Genomic DNA, 18,374 nt, shown 5'->3' with positions numbered 1-18,374 from the left:
AGTTTATGAATGCTATCATGGAGTCTTTGGTACTTACGCCTCCCAAGCCTTAAACTCTTGACTTGGCTCGTTGGATCGAAAGAGCCGATAAGGAAGCTCTGTCTCAATTAGTAAAGTACTCTGCCTTATGCGAGCCGAGACAGCAATACGGCACATTGGGGAAGCACTTACCGTCCTCCATCGCATCAGGTCTGTTGTAGTTCGTGAGAATGACTGAGTGCTGGTCAATAGACGTTGTCGAGGTTACAGCCACTTTCGTTAGCATTTCGCTCTGGCTATGTTCGTTGGCTCCCCCGAAGAGCGGCCGATCCTGAAACTTCTCCCGCAGAAGAGCCTCAAAAGGTTTGGTCTTGTAGATACTACCGTGATTGATCGTGACAAGCTTCTCAAGCAGCGGGATACCTGACAATTCGCGTGGCCTGAAGGCGTCTGCACAAAGGTGTTTGAATGTCTTGATACATTCCTCCACGGACCAATTATTGACCCCTAGTCCAAGAGCAATGATTCCTCCCGTGCTATCGTCAAAGTCAGATAAAGTTCAGTGACGATCTCAGGATGAGGCGAGCATACCTTGTGCCGACAATCAGATCGAAGAAAAGCTGTATCGGGAGTCTTTCACCGAACACTCTTTCGATGGCTCTAAGAACTTGGAGCTCTACAATCCCCCGTACTCCACCACTATAACAAACGTCAGCTAGTGAAAACGGTCTTGTTTCGAGGAAGAGGGCAGCTGAGGGGGCGTCGTACCCATCAAGACACAACACTCGAGCGCCCGCAAATTGTGGTTTGACCACAACCGTCCATGCAGGCTCCCACATTGTTTCCCTTTCATGAAGAGGACATCGCTTCATCTCCACTGTCGTATGGGCCTTGATGCCGTAGGCTTGAACACAAGGTAGACACAGAACATGGCCACAGGGCAATGGATGCTCAGGGAGCTCTCTTAGGCACGAAAAGCAAGTGGAGTGACTAATAAAGTCCCCTACACTACCCAGAGAGTAGTAGAAGTCATTGAGTTGATATCTGTGAAGATCGGCAGCGACTTTTTTCTCGCTTTGCTCGCGTACTCGTGAGGTGGCTTCTTGGAACTTGGCATGAAGCTGACGCAGGTGATTTCGGATTTGATCGATCCACTGACCCGCAAAGTCTTGGATGTCAACGTCTGACTGATAATTTCCCGCTGCAAAGATACGTCCATGTTTGTTCTGGTGACCTTTCGGATCGTGTCCGAACTTGACGTTGTAGCATTTTCCATACTTGGGATGAGAAAAGGTGCATGGCGCATAGAAGTCTGCATAGCCCTCCAGAGCGACGTTGCAGAAATCCACGTACGCGTCGTCGAGAAGTCTTACAGGGGTTCCTGCAAGTCGTCAGTATCACTTTGAAAGACCGGAGAGAGACACTATTATTTACCCAAAATGTTCTGACGGACCGAGTCGAGCATAATGCAAGAAGATATCATCGGCACCATCTTTTCGAAGATTCGTTGAGTTCCTCCACCTTGCTGAGCAATCTGTGTCGAATTATTGCTGATTGAAATCGCCAAGTTCAAGATGTTACCACTGAAGTCTTGTGGAATGGGGTTGTGCTTCAGTGCTTCTTTGACGAAGTCAAAAGGGGTATCCAGATCGCGAGAGAAGTGGTCGTAAGCTGCGTGGAGGTAGACCTGCAACTTGTCTGCAGTTGCTAGCATTCGAACACGCTTCTTGGTCAGCAAAGACGCTTGACATCTTTTGTTGATCAACTCAAAGAGCTTTCCCATCTGATCGTCCATGAGCATGTAGCGACCACGAGACGGAACTCGGATCACAGTGATTGAAGCATAGTAGCAGTCGAGTAAGTCTTTGGTAGTGTTGATGGTTCGACCAATGTTCTGCCAAAGCCTGGCTTGCTCTTCGAATCGAGGCTCGCGGAAAATCGCTCCGCTGATATCATCAAGTAGACGGGCAGTCGCCGTTTCGATATTCCATTCATCATCAGCCACATTGTCTGTTGCATTAAGGACAATGACGGCGTGGGGGAGAGCGGGTTGGTTTAGCGACTTGTCGATCGAAGCCGAGCCCCATTCCAAAAGTTTGTCGAGAACGGTAGATTCGAAAGCCCTATATCAATTAGAAGCATTTCTCCATAGGAATTTGGCAAAGTCTTACCTGGGATTTCTCAGAACGAAGACAACCACATCTGAGAAAGTATATAGTAGTCTGGGATAGAGCTGCGTGACTGCGTACTCTCTCTTCTTTGTTTCTGGTGTTACTGCCCATTCGAGGTCCCTTTGAGATGCGTAGCGTGACTTTCCGAACTTCCGTTTGGAGGATGTGTCAATGACACCAGAAGAGCGGCTAGCAGTTGATGGTTTTGGTGATCTGCCCAGACCAGTCTTTCCCATGACATTTGTGACATCGTTGAGGATCCCAAGAGCCTCCTCCTTCCCCTTTGTGCGATGCCGCAGACCTGCTGGCACAGCTTCCCCACCATCCAGGCCTTCGCAGTCTGCATATAACACAGGCGCTTGGGTATTGTAAGACATCGGATCAGCATACAGGTGGACATCTCCTGTCGTCGGAAGGCGGTCGTTGTTGGACGAGGTAACGGGCGACGGATACTTTGCCCCGCGGTCAAGCATAGCAAGGCGATCAATCAGCATTTTGATCAGCGTACTTTTCCCAGCCCCTAAGGATAATCAGTAAATTGTGCTTTCACAAACATAACCCCAAGAATACTAGCCTGTTTGCCCAATGAAGGACACGAGCTGAGGATAACGATTCCCATGGTCTGGGGATAGGTTATCGCTCATCAACGTAGCGAATCGGCCGTAATCCTGCAATATGGGTTGGTTGGATGAGTCTCTTCCAACTCCAAACCATGTGGTATCCTCATCAGATTGAAATTCGAGTTCGTGTTCTGTTGCCGAGCGCGTGGGTTCCAGGATCTCGCGCAGTCTCTGGACCACCTGGGGGTTGGATTTCTCGTGCGGTCGACCATCCCAGCCGACAGCGCCCGGCTCGTGTAGTTCCCACTCGGACCAGCAATCGTCACAGAATGCTAGATTATTGCATTGAATACAGGTGAAAAGTTTCTTGGTCGTAGCACGACACTTGTGGCAGATTGCCGAGCGCGCTTTGCGAGCTGTGTCTGCCATGGTGTGTAATGCGCTACAGCCTCCGAGGACTGGATGACCTTGCTGAGGGAAACAAAGAAGGATAAAAGGTATGGATTGACATAAGGAGGGAACCCAGGAACATCCCTTCCGCAACTTGGAGACTTGAAGTAAGGCTGTGAGGCAACCGGGTCGCGGGCATTCTCACGCCTGCTGCAATATTGCAGCCACCAGTCCCTCTGGGTCAGCAAAAGAGGACTCGAACTAGACCGATTGGAAGCCGTGAGGCTTTCTTGTCTTGGATGCTAAAAGCGATGCCCAATAGTGTTGAGCTGATAGACTCAGCCCACCATCTTTCAGACTTGTGGCGTCTTCAGCAGGAGTGGTTCCAACCCTCGTCGGCGCGTTATTATGCATGTAAGATTCAGCTCACACGGAAACCCAGCCTGATACTTCCCTCTTGAGAAGCAGATTCTGAACTGGCTTTCGAAGGGTGTTATGGATCTTGTCTTCCGCGTTCATGCATATTGAAACGATATAACGACTTTGAATCCTCTATCGGATGCACGCTGCCTTGCTGCTACCCTCCGCCACACCTGATAGAATGCCGAGTTACACGGCGTACACGAGGCTGAAGATCGACAATCGAACGTTACATTCTTCGTATGTGCACAGAGATATGACCACGAGCATTCCAAAACTGTACCCAAACTCGGGATTTATTTTATAAAAGTGGACGTATGCAGCTATGCTTATTGGCGCCAGCGAAGAAATGTACGTTTGAACGGGGATGACTTGATATGAGAAATCAATCGTCGCAAATCTCCCATAGTTTCTGAAGCCGAAGCGCTGCCGGATAGATTCTTTTCTCAATGTACTAACTAGTAAGAGTATCGCTCTGTGTCTGTATCTTATCGCCAAGCGGTGCAGTATCAATGCCTTCGTTAGCATCAGCACTTGTGTTTTTATATACCACCTGCGAAGGAAGAGTTGCGCATTACTGAGGACCTTTCAGAGCTAAATTCATCCTTCTGGAAAACTCCAAGTAGCGGTCCCAATCCGTTCCTTCGTCACTGCCGGCCGGCAGCGAAGGGCCGACGAAGCTCCCGACGCCAGCTCCGCCCAAGGATTCTTCAATCTCCCAGTACTTTCCACCATCGATGAAAATCACCTCTCCGTTTCTGTTATTGTCGACCATGAGTAAGACAGCCGATTGAGCCACATGTTCCGGTGTATTCAGAGCGAGTCCCGTGAGGGACACCATCTCCTCGTTCACAATACCGGACTTGGTCCAGTTCGGAGCGAGGCAGTTGAGCCTGATAGGAACAGGAAGCTCTTCCAAATGCGGAATGAGACTGCGCATAAGACCAAGCACAGCATGCTTAGACGTGGCTAGTTTAATCGCTTGTATTAGTCTTGCGATTCAAATCGTAAGTATTCTCCAATCAACACTGTCCTTGTTGCAAGAAAAAAAAGAGAAAGCAGTGCTGTGGCATGTGTCATCTACGGGTAGGCGTAAAATGGCGATCAAATTGATACTTACTATAATCAACAGCTTTGAATCTTGTCCAAGAGCTAACAGATGCAGTAAGGACAATGCTGCCTCCGGTTTGCTGCTTGCGCATGTGGTGAACAGCGAGCTTGACTGTTGAAATTACGCTGAGAAGATTCGTCTCAACGCAACTCAGGTCCGGTGCCTTCAACTCTCCATCAACAGAATCAATCTCATCGTCGATGAACCGGGTCCGGGCTCCAACTCCTAGTACCACTGAAGTCAGCCCTAGTCTTTGTTCATGGAACTCCTTCTCCTTGCCCTCAACCCCCGGGTCAATGAAGCCTCTGCCTCGAGTGCAGTGGCCACAGTTTCAATGGCTTCGCAATCAAGTGGAGACCCCCAACTTGGCGACTTCAACCCCAAGTAGAAGAAATCTACAGGTAGGCATATTTACCGGCGTTTGCGAACACGGCATCAATGCGACCTTCTCGCTCTACGGTTCGCGCAAATACGCCACGAAGAGCTTGCCAATCGCACACATTGCACGGCTCGAAGGTTAGATGAGAATCTACTGGAGACGGCTCGCCAGGCTCCGACGCTTTGGGAAGACTCAAATCAACATTCGTAACTCGCGCACCCAGAGAGAGAAGTAGGTTGACCGTTCCTAGTCCGATACCAGAGGAGCCGCCTGATAGTGGTCTAGTTAGCATAAATCCTCCACAAATAGTCGCTGATATGATACATAGGCTCCTTGGCTGAGTGCCCGGACAGTAATGCAGTTCAACCCAGGACAAAGAAACAAGATAGTTCCGAGGTGTAAATACCTGTCACTAAGACAACCTTGTCTTTGAGACCGACGAGGTCTTTATCGTTGATTTCGAAGCGCGACATTGAGCCGATATAACGTTGAGTTGATCAGCTTTATTTTCGCCGGTCCACCCTGATAGACGGCGTTTTGTATGCCCTCAGACCTCGCTTCATATAACCGTAGTGGGCGTTATATATATATATGTAGCTGATATCATTGCGCTTAAAGAACTCCGTCGGCGAATATGGGAAGACCGGATGAGTGTCACAGAAACCTTGTTTCATCCCGTCCGCGGCCTACCGAGGTGCCTGTCCACCCCGCACACCCCGCTTCCCCTTCGTCTCGCCACTGAACCCAGGGACCAAGTAGCTGACAGTAATAAAACTGAATTCATAAACACTGCGATTGGTTAACAGGAATGCTACGATGTTTCCTGAAGCGGGTGGTGGCATAATCACCGGTCCCTTTGGGCCTTCGGGGAGATCGGAATACAGGAGATCTTAATAGCTGGCTTGCTTGCATTTTACATGTTTCCGACTTCAAACCCTTTCTGGAAATCTTTGTCGGCTTCTGCTCTGTCTTCCAATTTACCAGAAGTGGGAGAAACCACTAGCTTCGTCTCCCAAGCTGGACCATGGGGAAAACCTAATAAGCTATGCCGAAGGATGATGTAGGAACCATATCATATTAAGGAATAATGATCCTATTTACAATTGCTAGAATTAGTGGAGCTCGGTTCATTCAAAATTGACGCAATGGTGACTACAAATGCCTCCAAGCGAACGCTCCTCGTTCATGAGCACTAGGCGGCGCAATGGAACAGTTTCTCATACGAACAAAGCCGAGTCACTTCAAAAACTCAGAGATTTTTGATTTCGAAGGTCTTATTTCTTTAATTCCCTGCTAAAATGAAGGATAGTTGACATCTTTTCGCACCTTCTACTTGATATACGCACTCGTCTACTGAATACCAGTCTACTGTGTACTGACCACACGCAGCGCCTATCGGCCAGTCAGGCTAACCCTCAGCCCGAGGTAACGTGAAGGGGACCGTGGCCGTCATCCACAGGGCAGCCAGATCCATCAGAGTCGAATTCAACCACACAGGTAGCGTCAATGCCAATAGCAATCCCAATGAACTCGGTATCCTTTTGCTGCGTGCCGCTACCGAGGACGTTGCCGTTGCTATCCTTCACCTCGCATGTCTTGGGCGCGCCACCAAAGTCTGACTTGCAGTGGAAGACTCGCCCGGTATCCCAGCAGTCGCCTTCGATGGTGAACGTGCGGCCGTCGCCAGTGTTGTAGCAGGGAGAGTGGTCATTGGGGTAGGACTGATCGTAGACAGCCTCACCGGCGTCGTTGAGAATGGCAAAGCCGGTGTAGCCGCCATTGGTGCCAGATCCACTGGGGCCACCAATAGCGCCGAAGGCGCCAGAAGACCAGACGACTCGAAGGTGCTCAGCGTAGGCGGATGTTGAGATGCTCAAGATTCCAACGACGAGGGCGGGGGCGGAGGTATACATGATGGCCGGCTTTGGTGATGTTTTATAAAGATGTCGCAGTGTCCTAACGCCGAAGCTGATATGAAGTTTGTGTCGTCGAGTCGCAAGAGATTTCGTTTCTTGAAGTATATAGCTTGAATTGCTTTGTTATCGTTCTTAATTTTCTTTTTCGATGGTCTTCGGAGAAGAGATTTATACTTGTGTTGATTGTCTCATCGGATACACAAGAGCATCAAAACCTCCAATTTTTTAGGCATCCTCAAGACTCAGTAGTTTGATGTCATAGTGCCTAAGCTGTTGATCAAGTCGCGTATCGCATCCTGATTCAAATGTGTGAAATCATGAGCAAAAGCTATTCTGCATCCACTAAAGGAATATCTTCCTCGCAGAATGTGAGAAGAATAATTTCTATTGCCATTCCATGTGGGGGATGATGCCAAATTTGGAGCGTGTTTGTCGATTATCCCTCGATTTCTCAGGCTTTGGCACGGGTATAGTCATTGACTTAACTCAAGAAGGTTGCCTAAAACGGGTTCAGGATAGAATTTGCCTAAGCCTAGCTGAAGCCTTGCTGATGCTAACCCCACAGCTTCCCACTTCTTAAGGGGCTATGATGTAGATCACCTCAAGAACTGCCCAGCTGAGAGGCGAAGGATGAGTTGACGGAGCCACCCCCATACCATTGATCGACACCGGCGCAAGTCTAACCCCAGACAAACTGGAAGTCTGACTGAAAGCGTTTGCCGCACTGCCGCATGCTAGTTTTCTGTGCAGTACCAGGCCTTGGCTCTAGACTTGAATCGCAAGCTCGCATTATCAACATCGCCGTCTCTTCGAATACGCGCCCATTTATGCTGTCGGCAGCCGTTATTACGCTCATTCTATTCGTTCCAGCCATTGGACCTGGAACATCTGCCGGAGGTTCGGATGAGAGATGCACTCACGTACTACTTTATTGAGATTTGGTTTCAGACAGGGTGGAGAGCGGGTCCCATCATATCGATGTTGGGAGCGAAAGATCTTGATCAAGTACTCAGAAGTTCTCTTAAGGTGTCTTTTCCTCGCTCGCTTGGTAGCTAGATGTCATCGAGTCTCTCAACGAGAGAATATCGAGGCTGGGACTCGGGCACGAACCATAACCTCCTCATGTTGCTGAGAGTCTACTTAGGTAGCTCACCACCCACTCATGCACAAAACAATTTGAGGTAAAGGAGCGTTTGAAGTGGCTGGCTTCAATCAAACTTTGGGTTTGGGGTTGCCGTGGCTCTCTCTCAACCTGATTTTCGAACACTTCCCACTCTCAAGTGATTGCTCTCGCATCTGCTTCTTTTCGTCTTCATGTGAATAGTTGCGGGAAGCTAGGTAATGGCTTGTGTACAGATTTCCCAACAGATTGTAAAGTTACAATACATAACGAAGAATTAGCTAACAAATTTTGAGACCTTGATTCTCGCCTTAAATATCCAAAACACCCAAAGAAATCCACTACTTGGTCATAAGCGCTACATATAGTAAGTCAGATGCATGTCGTTCATGGTTAGTCGCCATCAACGGCGTCGTTTCTGCCAGACTATGCATCATTTCACAAGCTTCGTTCTACCATTCCTCATGCTTATTTCTTGCTCAATGATGGCGAGAAGGATGGCGAAAGTAGATCGCTGCTGTTCGGACACCTACACTCTTTACTTTACTCCCTCATCGTAAATTTGTCCTCCAAGTAAGCAGTCACTCGTACATGTTCTCTATTGTTGAAACATAGTTGCAATGAAGGATAAGGCACTCTGAAAGTTGATTTGTCTACAAGGAAATAGGTTTCTACTAAGCAACATTGTACATCGGCTTATGTAACTGTTCAGCACGGTAGAAATAGATTTAGAGTCTTCAATCTTTGATCGTAGAACTAGAAGATCAAGCAGCTCGTTCGTACAGTGCTCTCACGGGGTTGTTGGTAATTGCCAAGCTTTTTCACAAACTCTCTTCGACTGAGTAAGGATTGAAAGAACGCGTCTTTTTCACAGCGTTGGAGATGCTCGTACTCGGATCCGAACTACTTAGCTGGGTGATTACTAATTCGGGCTCCTTTCCTTGTCCGAGAGGGTTCCACGCACATACGACATTGTTTGGTCGTCCACCTCAACAGACAAGTAAACTCTATCATGACAGGGCCCAAGCGAGGCCCCAATTATGCAGGTCTAAGCTCATTACTAACACTTCCGGACTCTAACACTGATCCGTCCGGTCCGTCTTGTCGCCTTGGCCCCACCTCAAATTCGCGGCATTCGGGACGTTCGATCGAATGACAGGAGGAGGATAGCCCCGGTGGTGATGCACAAGCGGGACGGGTGCTGATCAACTGCATCCCGCGTGGGACAAGGTTCCACTCATGATGGCACGAAACCTCGAAACCTTAGACAGGCCTTGCCCAATTCCGGTGCGGGGATGCTATCAATGCCGTGTCTTGCGTGTGCTGGTGCCCTAGTCATCTCAAGTTTATAATGTCATGAGCCTGTTCGTCTCTTGGCTGTCGGAAGGCAAGACAAATCACCACCGTACTTTACTTTTCATTCACCATGGCCCAAGCATTCGGAAACCTGCCCAGCGGAGTCTCCAAGACTCCGGAGAAGTTCACTCTCAAAGTGCCGGATCAGAGCGTGGATGAATTCCAGCAGCTACTCAAGCTATCAAAGATTGGGCCGGAGACATGGTACAACAAGCAAGAAGATGGCCAATTCGGCGTATCTCGCAAATGGCTCATTGACGCCAAAGAAGCCTGGTTGAAGTTTGACTGGCGCAAACAGGAGGCCCGCATCAACTCCGTCCCAAACTTCAAAGCAAAAGTTGAGGATGCAGATCTCGGAACCGTGGACGTCCACTTCGCTGCCCTATTCTCCAACAAGAAGGACGCAACACCGGTTATCTTCATGCATGGCTGGCCCGGCTCTTTTCTCGAGTTCTTTCCCATGATCGATCTGCTGGTGAGCAAATACACCCCCGATACGCTACCGTACCACGTCATCGTGCCGTCTCTCCCGGGCTATGGTCTCTCTGCTGGCTCCATACCGCTCGAGAAAGAGACTCAACAAGAAGCTGTCGCGCGCACTTTGCATCAACTGATGCTTGACCTTGGTTTTGATAGCGGATACGCTGCTCAAGGTGGTGATGTGGGAAGTTTCATGGCTAGGATTATGTCTGGCTACAAGGAGTGCAAGGCATTCCACTGTGAGTGAAACCGACTTCAATTCGCTAAGCCTTGATCATTGACAATCATATAGTGAACATGTTGATGCCTACGCCCGAGGATGCTGCTGGCGGCACTGATGGGTTGACACCTCAAGAACTTCAACAGACCGGCAGGATGTTGAAATGGCGCTCGACTGGAATGTCGTATGCCCTAGAGCATGGCCTCCGACCAGCAACCATCGGATTGGTATTGTCAGCGAGTCCATTGGCGCTATTGGCTTGGTATGCTGTCCTTTCCTACATCCAGAATTTCTGAAACTTACTGAAAAACCGCAGGATCGGCGAAAAGTATATCGAGTGGGTGGACTCGCGTTATCCGCTTCAGCTGGAGACCATTCTCGAGCTCGTGAGTCTGTATTGGTACACGGACACGTTTCCAAGGAGTATTTACCCATATCGGCCATTGGCAAAGGCCATGTCTAGTGAAGGCGGTGGCACAACTATCCCTACTTCGAAAGAGACGCCCCTGGGATATTCGTGCTTCCCAGCCGAGATTGGCCTCATGCCAAAGGCGTGGGCTGAAAAGTCATACCCCAATCTCACACAGTATCGCACGCATGATAAGGTCAGATATCGAAAGTTCTCTGTGTCATTTACGAGAGCGACACTGACTGTGTAATCAGGGCGGACATTTCGCGGCGCTTGAGCAGCCGACGCTGTTGCTGCAAGACGTGGAGGACTTCTTGGCTTCTGTCAAGGCCGCTTCCAAGCTCTGACTTGAGCCCCAGAAACTGGAGTAGTGGAGCGTCTTTCATGAGGTAGAACGAATCCCAGGCCAGGTTAAAGATTACTCTGAAGCAGCATTCTCATCCTGCAGACGTATCATCAAGATGGGGACATCAGAAATAAGTTTGGTATCTTCAGTCGTACATTCGTAAACACCGTTGAAAACTATAAAACTTTCTGTTCACTCTCTTCAGTGTATGATCCTACGCTCGGTATCTTTCCCGTAACCTATTCGTCATTCCTATATCATTTCTACTGTTCGCTGGAGAGTATTGGCTTATTTTGCATGCACATTGATGACATTGACCTGAGTTTGCTCCTGATTCTTGGTGGGGTCGTGGAGCTCCGACGGGCGGAAGTCTTGAATATACGTTACTTCTCCGTTCGTCCTTGAAACGGGACTGTATCTTCTTTTCCGTTGCCAAAACCTGCCACAGTCAAAATGTTAGCTCTTCTCCTTATCTCGGGGCTATGAAAGTTCAAACTGGGGTTGGAGCTTGCCGGGGACTTACATGCAAGCACCGACGATAACAGCCATGACAATCACACCGGTACCGATGCTGATACCCACAATGATCTTCTTATCGATGCCACCAACTTTGCCATCGAGCACCCCAGGAGGGTTTATGCTGGTGGCAGATGCACTTGGACTCGGTGTGAACTCTTTTGGAGCACCACTGCTCGAAATCAATGACTGCGCATTGGATCCGAAGCTGACTACGTCCTGGACAATAGCCTTCGTGGCCACCGGAAAGACCGCTTCAACCCCCGATGCGACGGCTGTGATGAATGTCTCCGTAGCAACAAACTTCCGCATAGTCTGGAGTTGCGGCGGACAGTTGACTAAGCCCGTAGTCAAGCATTCTATACCGGTATACGTCACCTTCTTACTCAGCGTTGTTGTAGTAAGCTCCTCTTGACGCTTCTCTTTACTAGTCGGACTGGCAGAGACACCAATTGCTGTTGTAGTCGGAACACGTGTGCTGGCACAGGCATCTCCAAGTGTGGTGTAAAACAGCGGAATCTGAGTGTTGGGCACCGGACCCCAGATGCGGTCGCCGATCTGCACCGAAGCGCCAGCCGCAGCACCGAGTGCAAACTGATACGCGTTGACGGCCCTCAAGACGCAGCCGTTCTCGTCTGGAGTCGACAAGGCCGTAACGTTGGTGCTCAATTCAGCAATGTTTGCAAATACGCTGACCTCTATCCCGGCCGAGGCACCTGGGACTTTGATAGTGTTGTTGAAGAGTTCAATCTCCTTGCTGTCAACGGGAGACGAGATTTCAATGCCGGCACTGAAGCCTGCGCGGAGGACAGCCTTGAGCTCTACACCGGCGCTTTCGATGATGACGGGGAGGAATTCGAATTGGCCACCATTACTAAAGATTCTGAATCAGCGATGGAGGGGTCAATGTGAAAGGAAAAAGAACTAACAAGTTGACGCTGGAAACGTTCTTGGAAAAGAGGGCAATATCAAAGCCGACTTCGTCGTCCATCCGGAGGTGAAAGCCGCTACTCATCTGGAGCTCGCTTTCAACGCTCAAGATAAGGTCAATGGAGAATACGACACCAAGAAGCAAATCATCTCCGATCTTTGAGCCTAGAGGAGTAGTTGACGTGTAAAGATTGAGTGTGTACGATAGGCCAGCTGACAGAGCAGTGTCAAGCTGCATATAAATCTCCAAATCTTCGAACCCGAACCCTAGGCTCGCCTCGGGAAATGAAGGAACATCAAGGTCGAATGTAATGTTTAACGGCGGAAAGTCAAAGTCATCGGCATCTAGGCCATCAGACAAGTTGTCCACCACCCCGGAAACGTAGTTCTTTGCGTATGTGGTGATGTTGTCGAAAGTCTCTCCAAACTCGTTTCCGATGTCAGTTGCCACTTTCGTTGCATTGAAGGTGCCGTCGATCGTGAGGTGAGCGCTGGCTTTGCCTTTGATGTAACACTTGGTGCACACAATCTCAATGCCCGCACTCGCTGTGACGTTGGCGCCGGTCTCAACTTCTTGCTCACTATGATTGGGACTGTTAGTATGTTGATCCCCATGAGTTACGTACTTGAAGAGTCAGTGCTTACTACTTGAAGAGAATTGCATTGTCAAATCCAGTGTCAAGTGAAGTGCTGTTACTGAACTTGGTCTCTCTTCCCTCGAGTCTGGCGTTGGCGAGATACCGACGGAAGGCTAGTAGTGTGTTGGAAGCTGTCTTGCCAGGGCTGCTTCGCACCACCAGATCTACCGGGGCTTCATGCTGGCTAGCACCAACACCCGAAGTGACTACCAGTGTCCAAAAAAGAAGTGATGTGAGTTGTGGGAACATTGTTTAAACTTCACTGGGTTCTGATAGTGAGAAGCCGAGGAGAGGAGTCTGCTTGTCTTTCGAGGTCGAACTCCATCAAGAAGGCGTGGAAATGATGCTCAATTTGACTATTCTGCCGTCCCAGTCCTTATGGTTTGATCTGCGAAGGTATCCATACTCCCGACAGAGCTTCACGAGCCTGATTCCCAAAACGTAAAAGTTTGTTGGTTCAGTCCATGCAGTTCGCCGGTCGGCGCAGCAGAACCCCGGCTTGAATGATGTCTCGGCCGGATGCAGGGGTAGCAGCCTGGTACTGCGATGACTGCATGACTGGGGTCACGATCTCCGTGGACACTCCAGAATGTCACAGCCTCCTAACAGGTGGGTAATACGAGATGCAGCTAAGATACGCTTGATGAGTATTATTCTAGTCGACGATTGACCATCTTCACATATGTAGTGATGGGCAAGAACATGATAAGGTGAAAACCGTAGCTACGATGCCGTTGAGAACCTAAGACGCTCTTCGTATCGGTGTGCTCCTGGGAATTTAGGGCTGTCATTACACGGAAGGAAAAAGAATCCTCGTAAGGATGTCGAGTTTGAAACATGAAGTGGTGATAGGCAACAGAATCTCGAGTCAGGTTGGTTCGTCGCAATTTGCATGTCTCGACCACCCTATTTTGTGTTGGACAAGGCTAGGAAGGGTGGCTTGCTGCACTAAAACCACATCAGGGGCACCGCGGTAGCACCCCACTGGCCACATGGGATCACTGCAGGCGCATTCAGCCGAATCTTTTTTTAACCTTCTCGACACCATCACCAAGCTTCGCCCCGACGCGTCAGATAGCGTTGAAGGAAACAACTTAATTGTTGATTTGGAGCTTCCAAACAGTTCGTGATGCCAGACTGGTCGGAAAAAGACATCAAAAACGCGGAAGTCGACGTGTCCAATGGCAAACCCGCGCGCAAAGCCGTCAAAGACTGGGGTATCCCCTACACCAACCTCTACCACCGGATCACGCCCGGCAAGAAGACATGCAGACAGGCCAAGCAGGAGTATTAACGACTCAGCGTGCCCCAAAAGTGGTCCCTGGCTGCCTGGGCTATCTCGCAGGCGGAGCTGCGGTTCCCCGTCACCCGCCCTCAGATCAAGGAGTTTGCGTTGAAGGTGCTCTCCGCATAAGGTGACACCCGCGAGCTCAGCAAAAGATGGATTGAGTTCTTTATGGGGCGGCATCCCACTGTGACGGTGAAGTCGCTGAGGAACGATGGGAAGAAATACAGGAAAGGGAAGGTGGCAGAAACTCAGTCAGTGGGAGAGGCAGAGGTAGAGACAGAGGGGGTTAGAAGCTGGAGCAGTGGCACAGGTTGAGGTAGGGATAGAAGCGGGAACGGTGACAGAGGTTGGAGCAATGATAGAAGCTGGAGTAGGAACAGAGGTTCAGGCAGAGGTAGAGGTTGAACCAGTGGCAGCGACAGATGTCGACGCCGAGGTAGAGGCAATGGACATGGGAACCCCAGCCGGCGAGAATAACAACGAAGGCATGGAGGTGTGGGAGCCGTAACGGCCCCCACGTTGTGTTGGTTGTTAGATTGTAGCCTACTGCAACGATCCCTTCGCAGGTTCAAGGGGGCATGTATGCAGCTACATGTTTCAGGCACGTTTTTTGCAGTTTTGGTGGTGGCTCATGAGTCGCGACCAACGAGACCAGCTGCATGGGAAGTGGGCAGTGATTATCCGTGTTGGAACGGCATTTGGCTTTCGCACGAAAATATCTTGCTAACAATGGGGTTCAAATGATTATTTGGCTGACAGCCAACTACCCTTAATCATTTGGATTTGATCCGTTCTAAACTCCCAGGTTTCTGATTAAAAACCATTGCAGAGATCATGATGCAGCAACGGCTTTCGAGTTACTCGGGAGGTCAAACACCTTTCCAGGATTCATGATCCATCTCACAAATAGTCAGCATGGCGCAAGCGTAGCTCCAGATTGTCAATAGACTTACCTTGGATCCACCGCCTGCTTCAACGTCCTCATGAAATCAATAGCATCAACGCCGAGCTCATCAACAAGACAATCTTTCTTCCCGATGCCGATGGCATGCTCTCCCTACACATATAGTCAGCACGATAATCACGATATCTTTCATCGTTGATGGAAAAGAAGACTCACTGAGACAGTACCCTCCATCTCCAAAGCTCTGCTCATCATATCATGAACACACTTGGCAACCGAAGCCCGCTGCCCCTCGTCCTTCGGGTCATACATGACCGCCTGGTGAAAGTTGCCGTCTCCAACATGTCCAATGACACTCGCAAAAAGACCGAGCTTTCCAGAGTCTTCTTTGGACAACGCTGTGGACCGTGTTGATCAGCAGATATCTCTCAAGACGAAGTATTCGAGCTTCTGCAGAGTATCAAAACTTACTGATTATCTCGGCCAATCTCGAAATCGGCACAGCCACATCCGTGGACCAGAGAGAGTACCCCTCGGGCTTGATCGACGTCATCGTCCAAAGCGCTTCCTTTCTCGCGGCCCATAGGTCAGCTTCTTCCTGCTTGTCTCTAGCGAAGAAGACCTTGCGTGGCTTGAATGGCTGCACAATCTCCTTGACCCTAGCAACATCCCCCTTGATACCGTCGGTGGTCCCCGCGAACCTTAGAAAAAAGAGTCAGCGCAAGTAGAGAAAAGCGAGGAAGTTAAGCGAAACAACCCACTTCAAAAACAATGTCGGACTCTCGTCCCACGCAGTCTTCCTAACAGCCTCACTCCCATGCCGATTGATAACTTCCATCTGCACCTCATCCAAAAACTCCAACGCCCCAAGCGGCACCCCGCTCCGAATCAGCCCCGTCGCCGCCCTCGCCGCCTCCTCAATTGTCCCAAACGACACCACCGCAACGCTCGTATCCGCCGGCGCGACAGCGAGCTTCACCGTCGCCTCCGTGACGATGCCCAACGTGCCCTCGGCGCCAACAAATAGGCTCGTCAGGTTATACCCGGCCGAGTTCTTGCGCGGCCGCCGGCGCGTCTTGATGATGCGTCCATCGGCGAGGACGACGGTCAGATTGACGACCCAGTCCTTCATCGTGCCGTAACGGAAGGCGTTTGTGCCGCTGCAGTTTGTGGAGACCATGCCGCCGATGAAGGCGGTTGGGGAGGGGTCGAGCGGGAGGAAGAGGCCTGAGGATTGGATTTCTTTATTGAGGGTTACCCAGTTTACGCCTGGTTGAACAACGACGTCCATGCTGGGTAAGTGGTCAGGACTGGTGGTCTTGAGTAGAGTGAAGGGGGCCGGGGGGAGTACTCGTCAGGGTGGAAAGCAATAATCTTGTCCATGTGCACAAAGTCGATGCAGATTCCGCTGTAAGGCGAAGAGAAACTTCCCTCGACGGAAGAGCCAGCGCCGAAAGGCACTAGGACTGGTCAGTACTTCGATGAAAGTGGTAATAGCTCCATTGCTAGGGCCCAGATTTGAAGAGAACACTTACCCATAGGAACGTTGTATTTGTTGCAAATCTTAGCTATCTGCGAAACATCCTCGGTCGTCTTGGGGTAGACAATAGCAACGGGGCGACCGCTCGAGTTGGAGGTGGACCAGTCAGAGTGTCCATGTACCTCAATCTCATCTTCATCGAAGCTGACTGCGCCTTCACCCAGAGTATTGGAGATCTCATGAGCCGCCTTGACAATCCTTCAGTATGGATCTTCACCAGTGTGTGGTCCTGGGGATTACAGTACCTTGATCATTTGCTTCCGGCTCGCGAAATTCACGTGAGACAGCTTCGTTTGCCCCTCGGCGGCCGGACCCGAGGTGCCAGATCGGCCTATGAGATACCCGGCAAAGAGCGGGATTGCGCCGAGAACCAGAAGTTGAAGAGGGACCAGTTTACCGCTTTTCTTTGATTGCGGCCCCGTGTGAACTGATTGAAAGAATTTGGCACTTGATGAGTTGGTTCCTGGACCAATCGGCCGGGATGCTGCGCGTCTAGCCGTGCCACTTGGCAAAGCGCGACAGCGCGTGAGTGCGCGGAAGGCCATTGTTTCGACACGTTCTGCTCCGGCGTGTGTTTCCAAGTTGACTCAAGAATATTGTGACCGGTCAAATGTCCCGTGTTGATGAGCCGCAATACGATCCGTCAGAGAGGCAACGGTCGAGGTGGGCGGATGCAACGCCCTGATGACGTCTAGGCGCGCGTTCCCACAGACAACTTAAGTTGAACACCCTCAAATGTAAACAAACAGCATAATGTGCAACAACAAATTACAGGTCTACCAAACCTCGACAGATGCTTGATGAATTCATGTCGCGAGGCGGCGAGGTCGTTGCGCGCACGCAACGAGTGCCGGAATTACCAAGGGGGGAATCTCCCTCCCCCGGCGTCGGAAACCGGACGACAATTGGGCCGAGGCAAGCCGCGTTCTCATAGCGAGATCCGGTCATTCAGAGTAGCTCAACAAACTACAGTGTGTCATCAACTGGCGTACAAAAATCGAGGCTTTTCTGCTCAATTCTCAACATCAATTGCCGTAACTCTGCCATGTATAAAGTGATTCTAGAGATGGGCTTGAGCAACAGAATAGCATTGGGACGTGTGCTATCTCAACTGGGATGAGAATCCGCCGCAAATCCGCTCCAATGAGACGCCGAGATCATCACAAATAAGCCAGCCAGAATCTCATCAACGGCAGTGACTCACTCACAACCTCTCATCACATCTCACGAAACCTCATCCACACAACACAAATCATCACTATAACCCGACTTGTCTCACCCTCAAAGCTCACATCTATACCCTTTTTAACATCCAATCCTCAGACCTTAAAATGCCGCCCTCATCCCCCTCATCCTCCCAAAATCCCACCCTCCCCTACCAAATTCCAAACCCTCCTCGACCGCTACAAATCCCTCCGCCTTACATCCCTTCTCCTCTCCCCATCCTGCTTCGGCTCAACCCACGCCCGCGAAGCCGTCTTTCCCCAAGAGAAATGGTTATCCCGCCTCACGAACCCCGTCGCGACAACAATAATCATTTACGAGGATGTAGCCTCAACATCATCTCTCACCAATGGCTGCTCCTCCTTAGACATGGCTCTCACCGCAGAATGGCTAGCAACACTTACCATAAATGGTCCCCTCGACCAACAAACCCTCTCATCCTCGCTGCACCTAGATCCCTCCATCGTAGACTTTGGT

The 18,374-nt window shown here is 50.2% G+C and overlaps 6 protein-coding genes across 6 annotated transcripts; 1 reads left to right on the top strand and 5 right to left on the bottom strand.

Annotated features, from left to right (window-relative positions):
• Positions 1–1,405: 1,405 nt before the first annotated feature.
• Positions 1,406–2,644, bottom strand: N0V96_003171 (uncharacterized protein; the record flags this gene model as incomplete). The annotated part of the gene is made up of 2 exons (XM_053190947.2): positions 1,406–2,102; positions 2,151–2,644. The coding sequence occupies 2 exons, from the start codon at positions 2,642–2,644 to the stop codon at positions 1,406–1,408; spliced, it is 1,191 nt and encodes a 396-aa protein (XP_053051372.2).
• A 1,450-nt stretch (positions 2,645–4,094) lies between these two features.
• N0V96_003170 (uncharacterized protein) lies at positions 4,095–5,483 on the bottom strand (the record flags this gene model as incomplete). Its single annotated transcript, XM_053190946.1, has 3 exons — positions 4,095–4,489; positions 4,641–4,856; positions 5,417–5,483. 3 exons carry the CDS (start codon positions 5,481–5,483, stop codon positions 4,095–4,097), a joined length of 678 nt encoding a protein of 225 aa, XP_053051371.1.
• A 942-nt stretch (positions 5,484–6,425) lies between these two features.
• On the bottom strand, positions 6,426–6,923 carry N0V96_003169 (uncharacterized protein; the record flags this gene model as incomplete). The annotated part of the gene is made up of 1 exon (XM_053190945.1): positions 6,426–6,923. The coding sequence occupies one exon, from the start codon at positions 6,921–6,923 to the stop codon at positions 6,426–6,428; it is 498 nt and encodes a 165-aa protein (XP_053051370.1).
• A 2,549-nt stretch (positions 6,924–9,472) lies between these two features.
• On the top strand, positions 9,473–10,858 carry N0V96_003168 (uncharacterized protein; the record flags this gene model as incomplete). Its single annotated transcript, XM_065756764.1, has 4 exons — positions 9,473–10,121; positions 10,175–10,286; positions 10,419–10,707; positions 10,766–10,858. 4 exons carry the CDS (start codon positions 9,473–9,475, stop codon positions 10,856–10,858), a joined length of 1,143 nt encoding a protein of 380 aa, XP_065614531.1.
• A 518-nt stretch (positions 10,859–11,376) lies between these two features.
• On the bottom strand, positions 11,377–13,190 carry N0V96_003167 (uncharacterized protein; the record flags this gene model as incomplete). The annotated part of the gene is made up of 3 exons (XM_065756763.1): positions 11,377–12,247; positions 12,303–12,884; positions 12,952–13,190. 3 exons carry the CDS (start codon positions 13,188–13,190, stop codon positions 11,377–11,379), a joined length of 1,692 nt encoding a protein of 563 aa, XP_065614530.1.
• A 1,988-nt stretch (positions 13,191–15,178) lies between these two features.
• On the bottom strand, positions 15,179–16,672 carry N0V96_003166 (uncharacterized protein; the record flags this gene model as incomplete). Its single annotated transcript, XM_053190941.2, has 6 exons — positions 15,179–15,286; positions 15,350–15,531; positions 15,605–15,834; positions 15,895–16,425; positions 16,485–16,599; positions 16,669–16,672. The coding sequence occupies 6 exons, from the start codon at positions 16,670–16,672 to the stop codon at positions 15,179–15,181; spliced, it is 1,170 nt and encodes a 389-aa protein (XP_053051366.2).
• Positions 16,673–18,374: the final 1,702 nt, after the last annotated feature.

Source organism: Colletotrichum fioriniae, assembly GCF_027942845.1.
Source record: "Colletotrichum fioriniae strain IMI 355084 chromosome Unknown scaffold_3, whole genome shotgun sequence".
In the NCBI taxonomy this organism is placed as follows: domain Eukaryota; kingdom Fungi; phylum Ascomycota; class Sordariomycetes; order Glomerellales; family Glomerellaceae; genus Colletotrichum; species Colletotrichum fioriniae.
This window is presented reverse-complemented; position numbering and strand designations above follow the sequence as displayed.